General features: G+C 38.9%; 1 protein-coding gene across 1 annotated transcript in view; it reads right to left on the reverse strand.

Annotated features, from left to right (window-relative positions):
- Positions 1 to 4630: 4630 nt before the first annotated feature.
- The window catches only part of FER (FER tyrosine kinase), a 143816-nt gene continuing 130739 nt past the window's right edge, over positions 4631 to 17707 (reverse strand). Inside the window, exons 18-19 of the mRNA XM_005428029.2 lie at positions 15921 to 16043; positions 4631 to 12563 (exon numbers count right to left, since the gene is read on the reverse strand). Of these exons, the coding sequence (XP_005428086.1) occupies positions 12421 to 12563; positions 15921 to 16043 (266 nt within the window). The 3' untranslated portion in view covers positions 4631 to 12420. The remainder of the gene's footprint in view (positions 12564 to 15920; positions 16044 to 17707) is intronic.

Consider the following 17707-nt stretch of genomic DNA (forward strand, 5'->3'; position numbering starts at 1 on the left):
CTTCTCCATTATCTCTGTGAAGAGTAAAACAGAGAGAGGAAGGACCATTGGCGATGACAACACTGTATGAAAAGATCTAGCAGTTTAGTATTCACTCTATATATCAAATAGATGAGCATAAAACTGCCTGAACTTTGACTTTTCTGTAATTTTCTGGAACAATTATTCCCTGAAACTAATCCTAAATGAACTGTTCACCCTCCCCTCAATTAAAAGCTTCCCTATACCAGTGTAGGTGAGCATCAGAATTTAAAGCAGATACTCCTTACAAGTTCATCATGAAGAAACTGCAGAAAAATTAAAAGGCTGCATGAGTTTTCCCATTTGCTAGTTTTAAATTCACTTAAACCTTGCATTTCACAGTGATTTTGTAATTAGACGAGTTATAGCTATAAACCTAATAATCCCTGAGTGACAGACTGTGGCATATGTTGTTTATGCTTTTCAAAGTCATCTATAGTCTCTGGCTTTCAGGAGCTGCTTTAGGTGGTATTTTCAGCTCAGAGGAGGGACAGGGCTGTGGAAGGATGCAGGATGCTGGAGCTGCCAAGGTCCAAGACAGCTGTTGGCATAGACATCAGTTTTGAAAGGGCAGTTTGGGCCCCTTGGGGAGAATATCTGGTGCCACCTCCATGCTTAGCCAAGTGTCTCCCACACGTTTCTGGATTCAGCATGTCTGTGAGCCTCAAAATGGACATTTCCCCAGTTTAGTAGCCAGAGCTGGAACTGGGTCTGCAGGGAGGCAATCTACTTTGTTCCAAGGCCTTTCCCTGCGGCCCTAAAAGCCAGGGTCACAAGTGCTGGACAAGGGCTTTTCTCTCTGCTCCTCCCCGTTGTGAAAATACAGACTTCATGGGGCTGGAGGAGGTACTCCAGGGAATGATGCAAACACCTACGGGGTGCCGACGTTGCTTATTTTATTTTATCCCTCCACCCTGCTGTAGGAGCAGCCCTGACCACCTGCTGCCTTAAACTAGCACATCTGCAGCTCTTTCACAAGAGACAGTTTCGGACTCGTGGGGTTAGAGTGTGAAGTGTGACTGCTGCTGTAAGCTGCACCCTGAGGAGATGCATGAGCACTCCCTCATACCTAAAATTTCACTGTGATCTCTCTTGTGCTGGCTTGGCCGGGGCAGAGATGATTTTCTTCACAGCAGCTGTGTTTTGTATTTGTGGTGAAAACAGTGTTGATAACACAAGGATGTTTTAGTTATTGCTGAGCAGGGCATGCACTGAGGCAAGGGCTTTCCTGCCCCTCACACCACCCCAGCAGTGACCAGGCTGGGAGTGCAAAAGGACTTGGAAGGGCTTTTTCCATCGTTTTCCTCCTTAAATATTGTTGCTGTATTAAAAAAAAAAAAAAGAAAAAAAAAGGCATCCTATCCTAAGGCTCACAGGGCTTGACAAAGCCCCAGGGCCTGGTCCACCTGAAGTATTGGAAAAAGACAGAAAGTCAAGGTATCTCTCTGTAAATCAGATGTATAGCACAAAAATGACCCCAGTTCAGGCTCAGACTTTAGATACCTGACCCTCTGGGTCCAGAGCTGTGAGAGAAATGGTGCTGTCTAGCTCCATCGTATTTCAAGGTTCTCTAATTATATTTAGCTAGATCTAGGTCACTGCATTCTTTTTGTTTCAGACTCAGGGCAATAGAGTAGTGGAAAGGATTTTGGAATGCACAGGGCTGTCGGTTTAGTTGAGTGAAGGTCTTTATGACCCTTGTGGGTAAGGGCTTGGGATGTGTTTGTCTGGCTTTACAGGGGCTTTGACTTCCATGTCTTAATGTTAACTGGATGGGCTTTCATAGCTACTGACTGCAGATTAAATTTCAGCAACTGGATTATCCTACTAACCCTTCTCTGTACTTTCTCTTTAGTGAATTGCACTTGGCAGTACAAGCTTTTAAGATAGTAGAAAAATATTTCAATATACTCCAGGTGTTTCTAATGCAATCTCATTTTTATTTCAGCTGTCAGAGAATTAATCCATCTTGAGTTGGAAATGTCTCCTGAAGATACATGCTTCTTCCCATTACAGCGTGGTCAAATGCCACCCTGCTCCTTTGAGGATTCTTTTGAAGATTCTAAGCTAGTTAGTAGCTTGATTTTTCTCTCCCAGACTCCTTTTTGCAGCAGATTAGGTCATTGAAAGCTATGGGAGCTTAGTTATTAGAAAAATAGAGCACAGTGCCTCATTATTCTGTATTCCCAAAACAGAGCTATTTCTTTAGTCCTGATGCATTTCTGCACACAGTTTAGCAGCAGTGCCTTTAGTGCAGCAGACCTGCAAGGAATGGAGGGTGATAGAGGAGGAGATGAATACTGATGAAATTGCATCAAAAACCTCTGTGTGTTGCAGTGTTAGTGCTGTGTGCATGTGTCATTGGCTTGTGTATTTTCTGTTGTTATCTGTATCATGTCCCTTGAGGTGTAAAGTGTACAGTGGTAATCCAGACCATATCAGTGAGGTTACTGTATTTTTGCATTTTCTAATGGCTGGAACAGGAGTTCAAGGAGGATTGAACAGTAGCTGCAGTGTGTGATGAGACAACCCTTTAAACAATTTTCATATCAGGAGCTTATCAGAAAATTCTGGCCCTGGTGAAAGTTCATACTCAGTGCTCTGTAATGGCCCTTGAGCTCTACACTGAGTAAGTGCATCTTATTGCAGATTTCTGCAGACCTATTTTCAGGGGGTAGATTTACCAGACATCTTAAATATGGCAATACTTGGCTTTTGATCTCTCTATGGTCCTTGGCTAAGTTAAGCTTCCAGAGTGTGGAGCTGGTGGAAACACAGGGATCTAGGAGAACATTTATGGAAGTCAGCAAACATAGTGTGCCTCTAAACTGAATATGCTGAAAAAAATTCACTCCCCAAAACAACTCTCTCCCTCCCTGATTTTCCACAAATTCCCCTCATCACCAGGCTGAAGGCAGGCACATTCTTCTACTTGGAGTCTTCAGATGTGAGCCTCTTCTGTGTCTCTGAGCAAGATTAATCTCACCTTCATTTAACAAAAATGTTATTTCTGCCAAACATCAAGAGAGGATTTTAACCCAAGTATCAAAACACCTTTGCATGCGCAGTATTTGGATCGAAAAGGGAGAAAAAGAACTGACACAGCTTTGACATGCAAATGCTGGCTGTCTGGAAAAAGAACGCCAAAACAGAACTGCTACCCAGGATCAAACCGTGTGTGCCCAAATGTCTTCTGTGTGCAGTTTTGCCAGCTGTACAGTATCAGCAACATTAGGGCTCACAAGTCAGCAAGACATAAAAAGAGCCAAGTGAAGAACTTGAGCTGAAATACAAAATAAGGTGTTATGGTCACCTGGGAATTGGGGAGTATCTACCTTGGAGCATTTTCTTACTGCAGGCCATGAAGTTTGCTAGGATAAGATGTGCCTGCATGGCTAAATTTGCCACCTTAAGAACAGGGAAATGCTATGATCTCCCATTTAAAGCAGTCCTTGTGCACCAGTGTCCTTTAGGATCTTGTGAGAAGTCTTAATCAACTAAATCTTTTCAACAGCAAATCTTTTAACTGTACTTCTAAACAGGAGAAACTGCAGGACTGTTCAAAGGCCCTGATCTTCAAGGCTCCTTTCTTTAGCTTCATTTCTACTTCACTGCAGTGACACTTCAAATGAGGAAATCTGATCACCCTGTGCTGCTCAGTGTTTGGCAGCCACAGGTTTTCAAACAACATATTTCTATTATTTGGAGGCCAGGCATCACCAGCAAAACAGATTTAGCTGCAGTAACTTTTTCTAAAATAATCCTGCTAATAAATTAGACTCAGCAGAACTGTACCAGACCTGTGTGCAACCCCATGCTGTGCTGTCTTCTGTTCCAACACACACTGGGGAAATTCAGCGGACGAGCTTTGGACTTACACATCATCCACTCATGATTACTGGGAGATGGTGGGGAAAAACACCTCAAAGGGTTTGTAAAAGGGAACAACTGTATTCTATCAGAAAAAAGAACTGACACAGACCCCAGGTACCTCAGTCCCACTTAGTGCCTGACTGAAGAAGGAGTTTATAGCAATGTAAGGCAATTTACAGCTCTGGTTCCTAAGTCTTGCAAATCACAGTGCTGTGCCAGTGTGCAGAGTGCTTAACAACACCATGTAAGGTGCACGTACCCAAAATCACATCTTTCTATCTGGTTTTGGGTCTTCACACAAGGTGCACTTGCAAAGAGCATTAGGCAGTGGAAGAAGTTCTTCGTATAGGGTATTCACACGTTATGTTACCCACAGGATCTCAAAACATGTTTGTATTTTTTAAGGCATGATAATGTTCTCATAACAAAGTTCTCAGCCCATTTCAACATTTCCTTTTCCTTCTGTCCTCTAGGTTACTTCTTGCTTCAATTTCTTCTGATATGCGAAAGGCAAACAAAAGTAATGCAAAACTGCGAGTGAGGATCATACAGAAAGATTATCTCCAGAAATTTCAAAAAATATCAAATCAAATTGGGTCTCCCCCTGCTGTGTGAAACAGAGTTATTTTGAATTTTGTCTATTCCCAAAAGCAATGTTACCAGAATTGGTCTTCCACTTGATTACAGAAGCAAATGAAGAAACGCAACTTGTAAATATCAAATAAAATGAGACTGCTTGATACAAATATTTTACATTTATTGGAAGAGTACAGTGAAACGGGGACTGCAGACTCATTAGTGGTAAGTGGTCCAAAGGAGAAGACAAAGGATTGTTCAAAAAAGGTCTGCAGTTTACAAGAAGACTGAAAATCTCTTACATAACAGCCTAGGAAAATAAAAAGTTAGCTTGAGTTCTAAAGTGTAACTTTAAAGTATATAAAAAATTGGCAAATAAATAAAGTTAAAATGCAGATCTATTTAAAATTATAAAGGACCGACAACTGGCAACCGTATAACATAGTTATAATTTTCAGACGATTAAAAGCCAGATAAATTCAAAAATGTTGTTTCTCTTTTTTTTTAATTTTATTTTACATGTACTTTAGGGAAGAAGGACCCATTTCCAGTGTTATGTATTATCGATCTGTTTCACAAATATATTATTTTTAAACAAAAAAGAGCATTAAAGGTGCTTTACCTGATATTGCTGGTGCGTATTTTGGCACAAAATTGAGAACTGGATACCTAAAGACATCTGCAAATGGCATCTGTGTCCACGCAAGGCTACTGGTGACAAAAGTCTGGCTTGTGATGGCAAGCCAGTGATGTGAATTTCCCTCCTTCCCTGACACCCCTGTTCTGTCTCCAGCTGCCAACAGTTACACGAAGGAAAAGCAACACATGCAATTTTAAAATCAGCAGTCCTACAACCCCAGCCCAAGTTTCATCCCTGGAAGTCCTTTAACAGAAGGTACAAGGCAGGTGTTTAATGCTGGCTTTCACTCCTCAATATTTCTCTGTAGGAGTCTGCCTGCCTTGTGTGTCCTGTGTGATGAACCTGTATCATGGGGTTTTCTCCTATTACGTTTTCAGCATTTTAGTGAAAATTAAGTGGGAAGCTTGCTAAAAAAACCAAATTAACTTGTGATTTACAGGTAATGGTACAATTAACACTGGAAACAGACATGTAAACAGACATTTCAACTGAGACCCAGTGCAAGAGCAGTTCCCTGTACACAACAATAACGCTTATCTCCTGGAATTGCAGGGTTCAGCACTTCATAGTGGTGGGGCTGTATAATTATTTCTGTAAGTAAATGTTGTATGACATAATGAATTCAAATTCCTGAAAGCAAAATGATGAAAATTAACACTGTCTGAAAAGGTCTGTTAAGAAGAAGGAAGTTCACAATAAGGCTTTGGTGGAATTAAGTAATTGTTGTTGATTTGGAAGATGCTGTTCCAATTTGGCCTGACAGCAAAATGTCAAGGAGCATATTTAGCTCTTTAATTCTCCCTATGTGAAGCAGGATGTTCTGTATTGTAAACCAGACAGTAACAAATGTTGTTCCTCTGATGTATCTTATGATGTGGACAATTTGTGATATAGCTAGGGTCTGCAATTTCGTTAAAAATGTGATTTGAACAATATGCTTCACCTTGATTCATGGTTACTTCCATTTTCATACAAACACACTGCCTTAGGTTTTAAAGTACAACATCACCACATTACTTCTGAATTAAACAAAAGCAGGAGTGTATTCAGACTTTTCTGTCACCAGAATGATTTCATTGATAAGTGAAAGGGTGCCATCTGTGATACATGGAGCCTTCAGAACTAGGAAATATTTGAGAGATGCAACAGTAAAGATTATTACAGCAGAGCTCAGCTGGAAGTGTAAGATTACTGCAACCCCCTTTAGAGAGCAGGAAGATCCTTTGAGAATTGAGGCAACAGCTCAGAGTCAATTGGTTATATATCAGTTATCCAAGAATTTTGCATTATTACTTGCATGTAACAGCAAAGGAATTCTTCATATGTTGAGAAAGACTGAGCTGACTGAAAAGAGCACAGTGCACCTTTTTTTTAGTAATGGAAAGTTCTGGCACATACTTTCAACATCTGTAATGCAAAGGGAATCACTGATCTGATTTTTGTTTTAAAAAGTCTAATTGCCTTATATTGATGAAGAGTTTCAATGGCTGGCTCACTTACTGTATTCGCAAAATTTAAGTACTTATCTATAAACATTTGTGTTTCTAAAACTAGATGGCAGATCCAAATAGTAGCAATTCAGGATTTTTCCAGGTGTTCTCTGCTCAGTGTGAATCTTAGGTTACCATACTGGTTCAGAGGCTGTATTTATCTATAAACAATAAATCAATTTAGTTGTATTTACAAGGCGTTCCACTCTGGGAGATAGAGGAAGGAAGAATCTAGTTCATGGCTCTTCTATGTTTTCAATTTATGACCTCAGTCAACTAGATTTAAGGGTTTTATTTGTCAATTTTTTCTAAATATGCCTTAAAGTTTTTTGTTTGGAGAAGGCATATGTATCTGAGATCTCTAAATGCACCACCCTTCCACAGCTACATTCTCAAACACCTGCAAAACAGCAATTTAGCTACTGAACTAATTAGTTTGGCTCACACCTCCACCCCCAAATAAACCATCTGAAACTGCTAATTTAAGTCCCGCCTAGATGATGTCTGAGAAAATGGCACTCTGAAATAGCCAATAATATACAACTGCCTGAAAAAATCTGAGTTAACACCCAAGTTCTATACCTGGACATATATTCCAGCTGAAATTTTATATCAAAGAGAAGGGGACATAATGGTAACTTAGGGTTGTTGGTGGAGGTAGCATTCCCTGGGAGAGAACAGTAAATACACCTCTGAAACTTTCTGTTTTATAGAGTAGCACTAAGGCTGAATAACAGATATTTCTTTTGCTTATTTGACAGAGAAGCAAAATCAGGGTGGATTCTAGGGTCAAAACTCTGAAAGTTTAAAGTCAGGGGCTTCCAGCCCTGTTCTATGTGGCACTTATTATAATGAACACAATGACTCTGATAACTGCATGTGAAAATACGTAAAAATGTTGGAGCTACCAGGCAGATCTTGCTGGAATTTTCAATGAGAGAATCTTCCCTTCTTTGAAATTTCAGGTCTCAGCAAAGTAAAGTTGGTATTAATAACATACTAAAAAGCAACTCTGCAATGCATATAGCAGCTGGAAAGAACAGTTCAGTACCACTTTGAGGAAATAAATGGTAGTAATACTTAACTGTTCATAATTTGACAAGTGAATGGATTCTTCCATTTCAATTTGAAGCTTTCCACCTTTGAACTTTATGTGTTTATAATGGGAAGCTACCCCAGGGAATAGTTACTCTTAGAAAACCTTGATAGGCTCCTGAGGTTGATTCACTTTCCTAGTAAGTTGTTGCTGGTTATTAAGGACTGCTTTTTTTGTTTGTTTTCAGTAAATCTGCAAAAGGGGACTGAAAGAAAACATTTTTAATAGAGCTGATATTTCAAATTAATCAGATCTCTTAAAAACTCATGGTTTTTTTGAACTTCAGGAATACTGGACATGCCCTATGCTTGCCATGCACCTTTTAATTACTAATTGAGGTCCTCTATTACTAATTACTAGAAGTGAAGGACTGCATGAAAATCACTCTAAGAGGAAAAAAATTTATAACTTCATTGGTAGCCTGACTTGCCTAGGAAGAAAGCTTCTAACAATATCTTTCCAACAATATCTGAACTCCTTTTGTGCTTTACAAGAAGAAAAAATTAATTGGCAAACTCTTCCTTTAATAGCAAACTATTTTTTGCTTAGCCATAAAAATGTTACAAATCCAAGTGCACTGGCACAAACAAATATTTCTAGCACCTAAAAACAGGACAGCTGTTACAGAAAATGGACTCTCTCAGCTTCTTTCTCTTTATTTAATCTTTATAATGAGTTATTGTTTGTGACAATCAATTATCCTCAGAACTGCTGAATACCATGTTTGATAACACTATTTACACACTAGCTTAGGTCTTCAAATATTGCACTCCCTCAAATCTGTGAGTAGCACTGACATTTAAAGGATATGACAGCAAGAATACTGGAAACAGGGCTAGTATTTAATCACTGTTGTTAATATTTATGCAGCAGCACATCTGAGAAAACTGCAGGGGAGACATTTGTAAATACTTCTGAGGCTTGGTTACACTGTAACCTCAGAAAAATGTGTGGGATTTTTCTTCTTTTTTGCTTTCTTTATTACCTTTACAATGGGTACAAAAAGGGTAACAAAATAGTTATAAAGAGATAACAAATAGGTAACTTCATAGTCAATTTTAATCATGTGCTTGCATTTAAGTAAGCATAACAGGTGGTCAAAGGCATTAATGAAAAAAATACTTGAGTAGGAATAACCTAATATTTCCTTAACCAGTTTTCTCTTTCCTGTCAGTGAGAATGGGCTTTACCAGCTGCAGTTCTCACTGATGGCCTTCTGGTGATGCACTTCCCAATAACGATTTCCAAAAAAGTTTTAAGCAATTCTGCAAAAGGGCATAATTTTGTTAAGAAGAAATGCAATATAACTGTAAAACAAAGCTGATAAACAAAAAGCTAGTTCATTGTTTTTTTTACAGAACTAATGAAAATGCACATTTCAAAGTTAATGCCTTTGTAGGATGCTAACTCTACATAACCACCCTTTGCTAAAGCAAGGTTTGTTTCCAGACAAGATACTTTCCCTATTTTACTTTTCATAAAATAAAGAAGCTTAGAAAACCTTATGACTTCACTGAGGACTGGACTTGGAAGCTAATATGCACTAATTTTCTACTAAAAAGAAACTAAGGATGCACTTCTTGTCATCAAAGCAATTTTCTTAAAATAATGAATGCAATTCCTAGGAAAAACATGAAAATAAGAGAAAACCTGTTGAATTCCCTCCCACATTACAAGCTGAGGATAACAGTATTTAGTTTCCTACGTTTAACAATATAAAATAATTCAGGATTGTCTCGGGGTCCCTCTGGTTGTGACAATGCCAGTGTAACAACCTAACCTGAAATCCATACTTGCAAAAGAGGCTGAAGCTTAACTTCTTTCTAAGTTCTGTTTTTAAGTTCCCTAAACACAGTACGTGAGCCAAATGACCTGGCTAACCTGGTAAGATTAACCTGGCAAGATTAAGTCATCAAAAGGCCATGGAGAGAAGATATTGCAGCTTTGCTTCTTTAGTGCCATGTCTTTCGTTTAAATTTCATGGCGTGGCAGGCTTGGTTGTGAATGCTCCTGTGAGAAGCCTACAGTAGCTGTAGGTATCGATTCCACTTCCTAAATTGAATAGTTTCAATATTTACAAGTCAGACATGACAAAAAAATTCTGCCACAAATTGTTAAATTAATGCTACAAAAAGTTTAAATAATTGAAAAGACATGTACCTGTGTTGAAATTTATTCTATACTTACAAAGCCATTCTGGTATTCTCCCAAAGTATTACTAGTTTTGAACTGAACTGGTGCCTACTTCAGTAACAGTAATAAATTTTCCTAATGTTGCAGAAATTCCCTGTTTTAAAAAGACTTCAAATTTAAACAGAAGTGTGATATATATGTATGGAGGGTAACAATTCCAGAATAAAATGTTAGCACTGTTTTTATCCTTCTATGAGAGTCAGGATGGTGACTGGTTAATTTGTGACAAATACAACAGTATTTTATTTTATCTCAATGAAGCAGTATTTCTTGCTGTCAAGAGGGCATATGGCAAAGAAACAGTCTATCTTTCTAACAAAAGAATATTAACTCTCCAGAAAAGCTACGAATGCTGACACTGTTATCCTTACTTGCAGACTTCAGGGATGCATATGTAAGGAAACGCAGTTGGATGGATTTTCCCAAATGATTGTGAAACATTTCTTAGATCTTAGTACACTTGCATTAGCATACTAGCAAATTAAGGCACAGACTCTGTGTACTACTTAGAAGCATACAAGCTAACAAGAACGTTTCCTATTGCTCTTGAAAAATATCTCTGGGCTACTTGAAGTACAGAACTAAGTAAATATATCCAGTACACTTACAATGAAGTTTTAATTTATGCCACCAAGTTTTCCAAGCACTACACTTTAAATGGGTATGTGTATATAAATGCTTCCTTATCTCCAAGAAAAAAAAATCACTTAACAAAATGCAAGAAGCACTTACCATTCCTTACAGCTGGATACTGACAGTACCACCTCAAATGCAGGTGATGTGACCCCACACAACCATTCACTGTTGCAGTTGGACACTAATTCCTATGTAACAAATTCTTCTAGACTACACATATTTTGGTCACACATAGCCCTAAACCACCACTCAGCACTACTGTAAATACACTTTAGAGAGCAAAAGATGATGTGGACAAGAGAAAAGCCACCCTAACAGAAATAAAAATGTAATGTAGCCACTGACTTTACTACATCTCATTCCCACTGTAACACTAAAATATAAGGCTAATTAACATTCCAGATGCTGCGTTACTTACAATCCCTGTTTCTTACTTGCATTAGCAGCAACTAGTATCCCTTGATCTGAATATTTTAGTAAATTCCTAGAAGTATTTTAAGCACCTTAATGCTGGAACTCAGACAGGGATACAGTAACTCGTTCCTATTTTTATTCAGAGCCCTAGAAAACAATTCCAGCTGCAAAGAGGACCCAGAGTCAAAGTAACAAATGGTGCACTTCCTCCCTCGCCTATCTAGTAAGGTTTTATTCTTTCTGGCTTTTTTTTTTAATATATATTTATATGTATATATATATATATAAAAACACAAGGTTTATATTCTTGGTGCATTTAAACCTTGTTTATCCCCAGTCTTTTGATATTTGATTGCAATAATGTAAGAAAAATAGAAGGTTAGTATTTCTACTCTGCTGTTCCCTGTCAGAGGCTTTAAACATACTTCTTTCCTTTTGGTTGTTTGAACAACTTCCTCATGCCATACAGAAGTAGTATTTTCCTTTGGACACTATGCATGAAATGTTCTTTTGTTCAGAATAAATTTTTGCATGCTCCAGCTGCATTCTGAGAATTTCTACCAATTTAAGGGAAAAAATCAGGGTAAAAAGCAAATCTAGCAGCATATTCTTTAGCGCCTCTAAGATCAATGATATTTGTCATCTGCTGCTATCATTAATAAACATCTTTTTCTTGGCCTAGTACTTTCACATAAATTTTGGAAGGCAGACAGTTTGCAATGTTTCTTAGCATGTGCTAAGAAATACACTTTATATTGGTCTTTTTTTCCTACAATAAACACAGGTCACCATAAAAGAAACATGCTACTGAATTCTGATGGCACTGAAGGAGAAAAAAGGCATTATTTAAGTAGATCACATAAAATGTCAGAAGTATTTCTAGCGTATGGTAATAAATGCACAAGTAATTCAACTACCAAAAAAATTCTGGATTTTTCCTTTCAGTAAGCACGTTTGCATTCAGAATCTAACTGAGCTTCATGCTTCAAACCAAGCATCACCTAAATATATCAGACGTAGAAAAAAATTTTTAAAAAAAAGCTTCTAGTTGAAATACTTGCCAAAACTGTCGTCAGTTTTAAGGCCAACATGTATGACGATCCCCACATTAATATGTTGACATACAGGACAGGGATAGCAGAGTGGGAGCACAGCTTAAAGTAGAATACTTCTGAAAATGTCACTAGCAGTTATTTGCTGTAAAACAGATAAAAGCCACAGTCCCTTAAATTTATAGTATGTGCTTTCCAATGTACATGTAACCTAAATTACAGTACTAACTGTGACTGGATATATAGCATTTCGCAGTATATACCTTTAATGCAGGTGCAGGCACCATTCAAGATGGTACACCAGTTAATTTCAAAGTAATCCTAGAAGAATATTGCAAATAATGCTATATAAATGCATAGTGTTTGAGGGAAACAATTACTTCACTGGAAAATAAAGTCCCAGACATTGAGTTTGGCACTTCTTCATCACTATGTCACTTTCTTTTTGATTGAAGACAGCTCTTTCTGAATCTCACTGAATTTTGGCCGGTTTTCTGGCTTGTAGTCCCAGCATCTCTGCATTATTTTATATATTTCTTCTGGACATTTTTGTGGCGCGGACATTCGGTAGCCTGGTACACAGAAAAAGTGGAGAAAACTTTTAGTACTGAAAACAGATGCATATTGACAAATCTAAAAAGATAAGAGCAAAGTTCAAGACCATTTCATTTATAAAGACCTTCAAGGCAATATGAGGAACATCTTAAATACATATCCTATACATGAGAGATAATTATGAAACTAATTAAAATTCAGGTACCAGTGACATTCAAGTTGGGCATGCTGCTCATCCCTAATAGCAGCAACTCACAGAGATGTCTTTCTTGTATCTTAGGAAGCAGCTACCCTCTGGTTTTCAGTTGTATTTTCTTACTTCACTGCAGTGAGGAAACTGATAATAAAAATGAAGATGTGAGTAAATGTATTTGCTCTTTTTGAAGATGTATCCACTTCTATTCTCACATTTCTTCCCTTTCTTGTCTCCTTAAGGAAGTTTTTCCCCATCTGCACTTGAGTCATTAATTTTTCCTCCCTCCATTTTCTTAACTTTTGGATCTTTCCATCTTATCTCAAATCTCTTTCTCTTCTGGTTTGCTTAGATAGGCAGTGGCTTCCACACTTCTCTGCTGCCATCAGCCAAGGCATTCTCTGACTTGACAATGAGCAGGAGAATGGACAATCAGTTAAGTAAATTAGCAGCTAATCATTCAAAAGTTGCAGGTAAGTGGCTATTCAGGCATATCATCAATTTCTTGGACCACAGTGGTTTATTCACAGCAGTGAAGACAATTTCTCAATGAGTAGGAAGCTGGGAAAAATGCCAGGAGGACTGCATGTATGGACAAGGAGCTCCTGGACAAAATCAAACACAAAATCAGGTAATGGCAGGAATACCAAAACACTGTCTGAGCCTCCAGGGATGAAGTTAAGAAAGACATAGCCCAGAAGGGCTTGAATCTGGCCAGGCATGTCAAAAACAACATGCAGAGCTTCTCTAACTATAGAGGGGACAAAAGGCTTGAAAAAAATGTGTGCCCACTGCTGAATGAGGCACTGATCAACTCAGCAACATAGGACAGGGACAAGCTGAGGTACTGAACACTTTCTTCATCTCAGCCTCTACTAGCAAGACCAGCCTTCAGGAATCCCAAGCTCCAGGGATCAGTGAGAAAGGCTGGAACAAGGAAGATGTACCCTTGGCGGAAGAGGACCTGGTCAGAGAATACTTAAGCACACTAGATTTAGCTGCGTCCAGGGGCTCTGATGAACCCATGAGTGCTGAGAGAATGGCCTGTTGTCACTGCCACACCATTCCAAATCATCTTTCATACATTGCTTCTACTACAGGGAGGAGTATCTGAAGACAGAAGTAAAGCAAATGTCGCTCCTATCTTCAAGTCAGAGCACCCAAGGAACTGCAGGCTGGTCAGCATCACCTTGATCCCAGCAGGTGATGGAGCACCTAATGCTGGAAACAATTTCCAGGCAGTACAAGGAAGTCATTGGGAATAAGCATGCAGAAAGTCAGCATGGATTCACTAAGAGCAAGTCAGGCTTGACCAATGTGAGAAACTTCTTCAATGAGATGAGTGGCCTGATACATGAGGGGATTTCACTGTAAAATCCCCACAAAGACACCTTTGAATTTATGGGCTAGATGACAAGCCAGGGAGGTGGATAGAAAACAGGCTGTACAGGGAGCCCTGAAGGGAGGTGATGAGTGGTTCGAAGTCTGAGTGGAGCTCCAGGGTGCAGTCCTATGTCGCAGCTTCACTACGGCTGTGGGCGAGGGGCAGGCGCCCCCTCAGCGATGGTGACACAGCAGTGTCACCCTTGCTGGTGGCACCGAGCCGTGAGGGGGTGCTGATACACCACAGGGTGGTGGTGCTATCCACAGGGACCGGGACAGGCTGGAGAAAGGGGCTGACAGGAGCCTCAGAGTTCAGCATGGGAAGAACCAAGTGCTGCAGCTGAGAACAGGCCCGAGCACCAGCACGGGCGGGGAATGCCCCGTGGGAAGCGGTTTGTCAGGAAAGGCCCCGGGGCTCCTGCTGGACACCAGCATGAGCTCTTCCAGCAAAGAATGCTAATGGCACACTGTGCTGCACAAGAAGGAGTGCTGCATGCAGCAGGTTGAGGGAAACCATCTGCCCAGCCTGTTCAGTACTGGCTGAGGTCACATCTGGAGTACACAGGCACAATGGAGAGAATCTCATGAAGGAACACCAAGGTGATGGAGGCACTGAAACATCTCTCTCTCTTATGAAGGAATGCTGAGTGAGCTGGAGCACCTCATCCTGGAGAGGAGAAAGCTCAGGGGATCTCAGCAATATATATAAACACCTGCAGGGAGTGTCCAAAGAAGGAGGTCCAGGCTCTTTCCATCCCCAGTGACAGGACATGGACGTGATAAGCACGCACTGAAACATGGGAAATTCCTCCTGAGCATCAAGAAACATTTTTTTCCCTGTGAGGGCGACTGAGTACAGATTGTCCAAAGACAATCACATTCAGAGAGACATGCAAAAGCCATCTGGATGCGATCCTGCTGAGCTGGGTGGTTGGAGCAGACGACATTCACAGCACCCTGCACACCTCAGCCATTCTTTGAGTCTGTGATTCCACTGATTGTCAGACAAATGTGGCTTAGGCTCCAGGATTTGATTTGGCCTTTAAGGAGAAACTTTATTATCACCTACAGTGCTTATAACACTATAACAAACACTGACAATATGTGTAAATGAGCAAACAAGAGTTTTTTTGTTTGCTTGACGTTGGTTTTTGTTTTAAATAATTTGGAAGTTTTACTAGCTTAGAACATATTTATAAATTATACAGTATTATTATGTAGGGAAGGAACAGTTCTGAAATGCCACTAAAGACAATGGAAATAAATCAAATCCCTGAATTCCTACTCACAGTTATTTGCTATTTTAACCTTTTGATTATTTTGTAAAAGAGAAATGCAGTTTGCAATGCTCAACTAGCTTACCATTCTCCACCATAATTGCTAAATCTTTCTGTGAAATGATTTAATAAAGAAGATGGAATGATAGAGATTTTTTTCTGGCAGTTTAGAATATTTATATCTGCATTAGCATAATCTTAAATAATTCATTCTGTTCAAGCTTCTGCTTTGCACAGCAGTAAATCCCTCCTTTCCATCTCACCTGTTAGTTCTGCAATAATGAAAGTCAGCATGCTGTAAGTCTCCCAACCTTTAAGTTACTGGTCAGTGTATTCCTTTTTTTTTTCAAAAGGCCTATATATATCACCCTACTCCTCCCAGAGAGCTAGTCAGCAGTTTAGGAAACCTCATATTGGTTTTGCTAAAGCTGCTACAAAACTTGTGTGTTATTTCTTGGGCTATTTTACACCGAATCCTTACCATTTATCCAGCATTTGTTTCACTTTTAATGAATAACTACCTTTCTCAACTTGCTCTCGTGCTTGTTGGTTGGTCATTCCAGGGTATGGGCACACTCCTAAACTGAAGGTCTCCCACAGAAGGATTCCAAAGCTCCATACATCACTCTCAGATGTGTATCTCCCTAAAAAAGGGAAAGCAAACCTTGAATTTAGCATACAGAGAAATTGGTATTTCAGATAATTATGGCCCAAATTTCCTGTGAAGGTAAAAGGGTTACACTGGCAATCTTCAGGGAAAACAAAGCAGTAGCTACTAATAAAACATTCTACAGATTTCACAGTCTCCAGTATTTCAAAGAATGGACAAATTATATTAAAGCAAAAACTCTGAATTAACATAAGCTAACCTTAAGTTTTACAGTTATACACAGACCACTCCACTTTGTCAAGCAAGTTAAGAATTTCTTTCCTTCTTAATGTACAAAAATATTTTTCTTTTAATATAAAAGGACAAAAATGTCAGAGTTTTCCTACTCATTTACAACTGCTTTCAATTTCAAATATTCTTAAAAAAAATTACCTTTTCTAGTTCTCCATTTTAGCATGGCAGTGTTTATTCTGAGAGGAGCTACCACCAACACTGCTTCTAAGTGTGAAGAAGGCCTGGTTCTTATGCTTTGAGAAACTGAAAATCAAAGTAAGGCTGGATGCTGCAAAACTGACACACCCAATCAGTTTAAGAAAAAAAATAAAAATCAGGCCTGCTGGTTCAATTGCCTCCAATTATGCTTCAGAGATAACAACCTAGATAATTGATAGACAAATTAATCCCAAGCCTCTTTGTGGAATTGTAGCTTTCTATTACAGGGAGATATTTTGGAGCAGATATTTCTATCGTCCCTGATGGATTCTCATTAGAAAATTAAGACTCCTAGCCTTTTGCAGGAGAATCAGTGAAAATGTTACCTTAAAAATCGACTTTCAACATCACTTTCAACATTTTTCATGACTGTTCTTCTTTGTTGCATACTATTACTTTGTATTTACATATCTTTATTCTCAAAAACAACACTTGTGAATGTATTGTTTGTTTATCTCTAATCATCAAACAAGCCAAACTAAGCCACTTCTGACTAGGAAAAAAAGGAAAACACAAGAAAATTATAGTGACAGTTGATGACAGTGACAACTGTTCTGACGTCAGAAATCTCAGTTTACTCTTAGACTAAATATCACTTCCAGCTGTGCTATGTTAGCTTGTGTGCCTCATGGTTGGCAATTATGAATATTCACTATGCTCTCTGGAGTAAGATTAGTTTTCTTGTCTGTGTATCAACTTCCCTCAGTTGGGCATCCAGTAATTTAACACTTTTCACTGAAAGCATTCAGCAAATACAAGATAGGTGATTAGCTGGTTTTTTTTGGTTTTGGTTTTTTTTGGTTTTTTTTTTTTTTTCGTTTTGTTGGGGTTTTTTTGTTTGTTTGTTTTTTGTTTTTATAAATTTGACTGTGCCTTTGATGATATTTTTCACGTCCTTCCTTCTAAAGGAAGTAAAGGCAAAGGCAATGCTTTGATCTGTTATCAGTTCCATAGATTCCTATAAAGGTTTTGTGAGTTTTTGGTATTAGGGAAAAAAAAATCTTAGAGCCTGTTTTAAAAAACAGATTATCAGCCTAGGGAAGGAGCAGTGGGATGGTTACCAGTGATGGGAAGACAAATAGGAAAGCTGAGTAACATGGGAAGGAGTTACACATTGAGGCTTGGGTTGGGAAGACAGTGTAGGTGGGAGCTGCAGCATCAGTGAAGTGTGTACAAGGTAACTGAAAACGTCAGATAGGAAAGAGT

Source organism: Geospiza fortis, unplaced genomic scaffold, assembly GCF_000277835.1.
Source record: "Geospiza fortis unplaced genomic scaffold, GeoFor_1.0 scaffold447, whole genome shotgun sequence".
NCBI classification, from domain to species: domain Eukaryota; kingdom Metazoa; phylum Chordata; class Aves; order Passeriformes; family Thraupidae; genus Geospiza; species Geospiza fortis.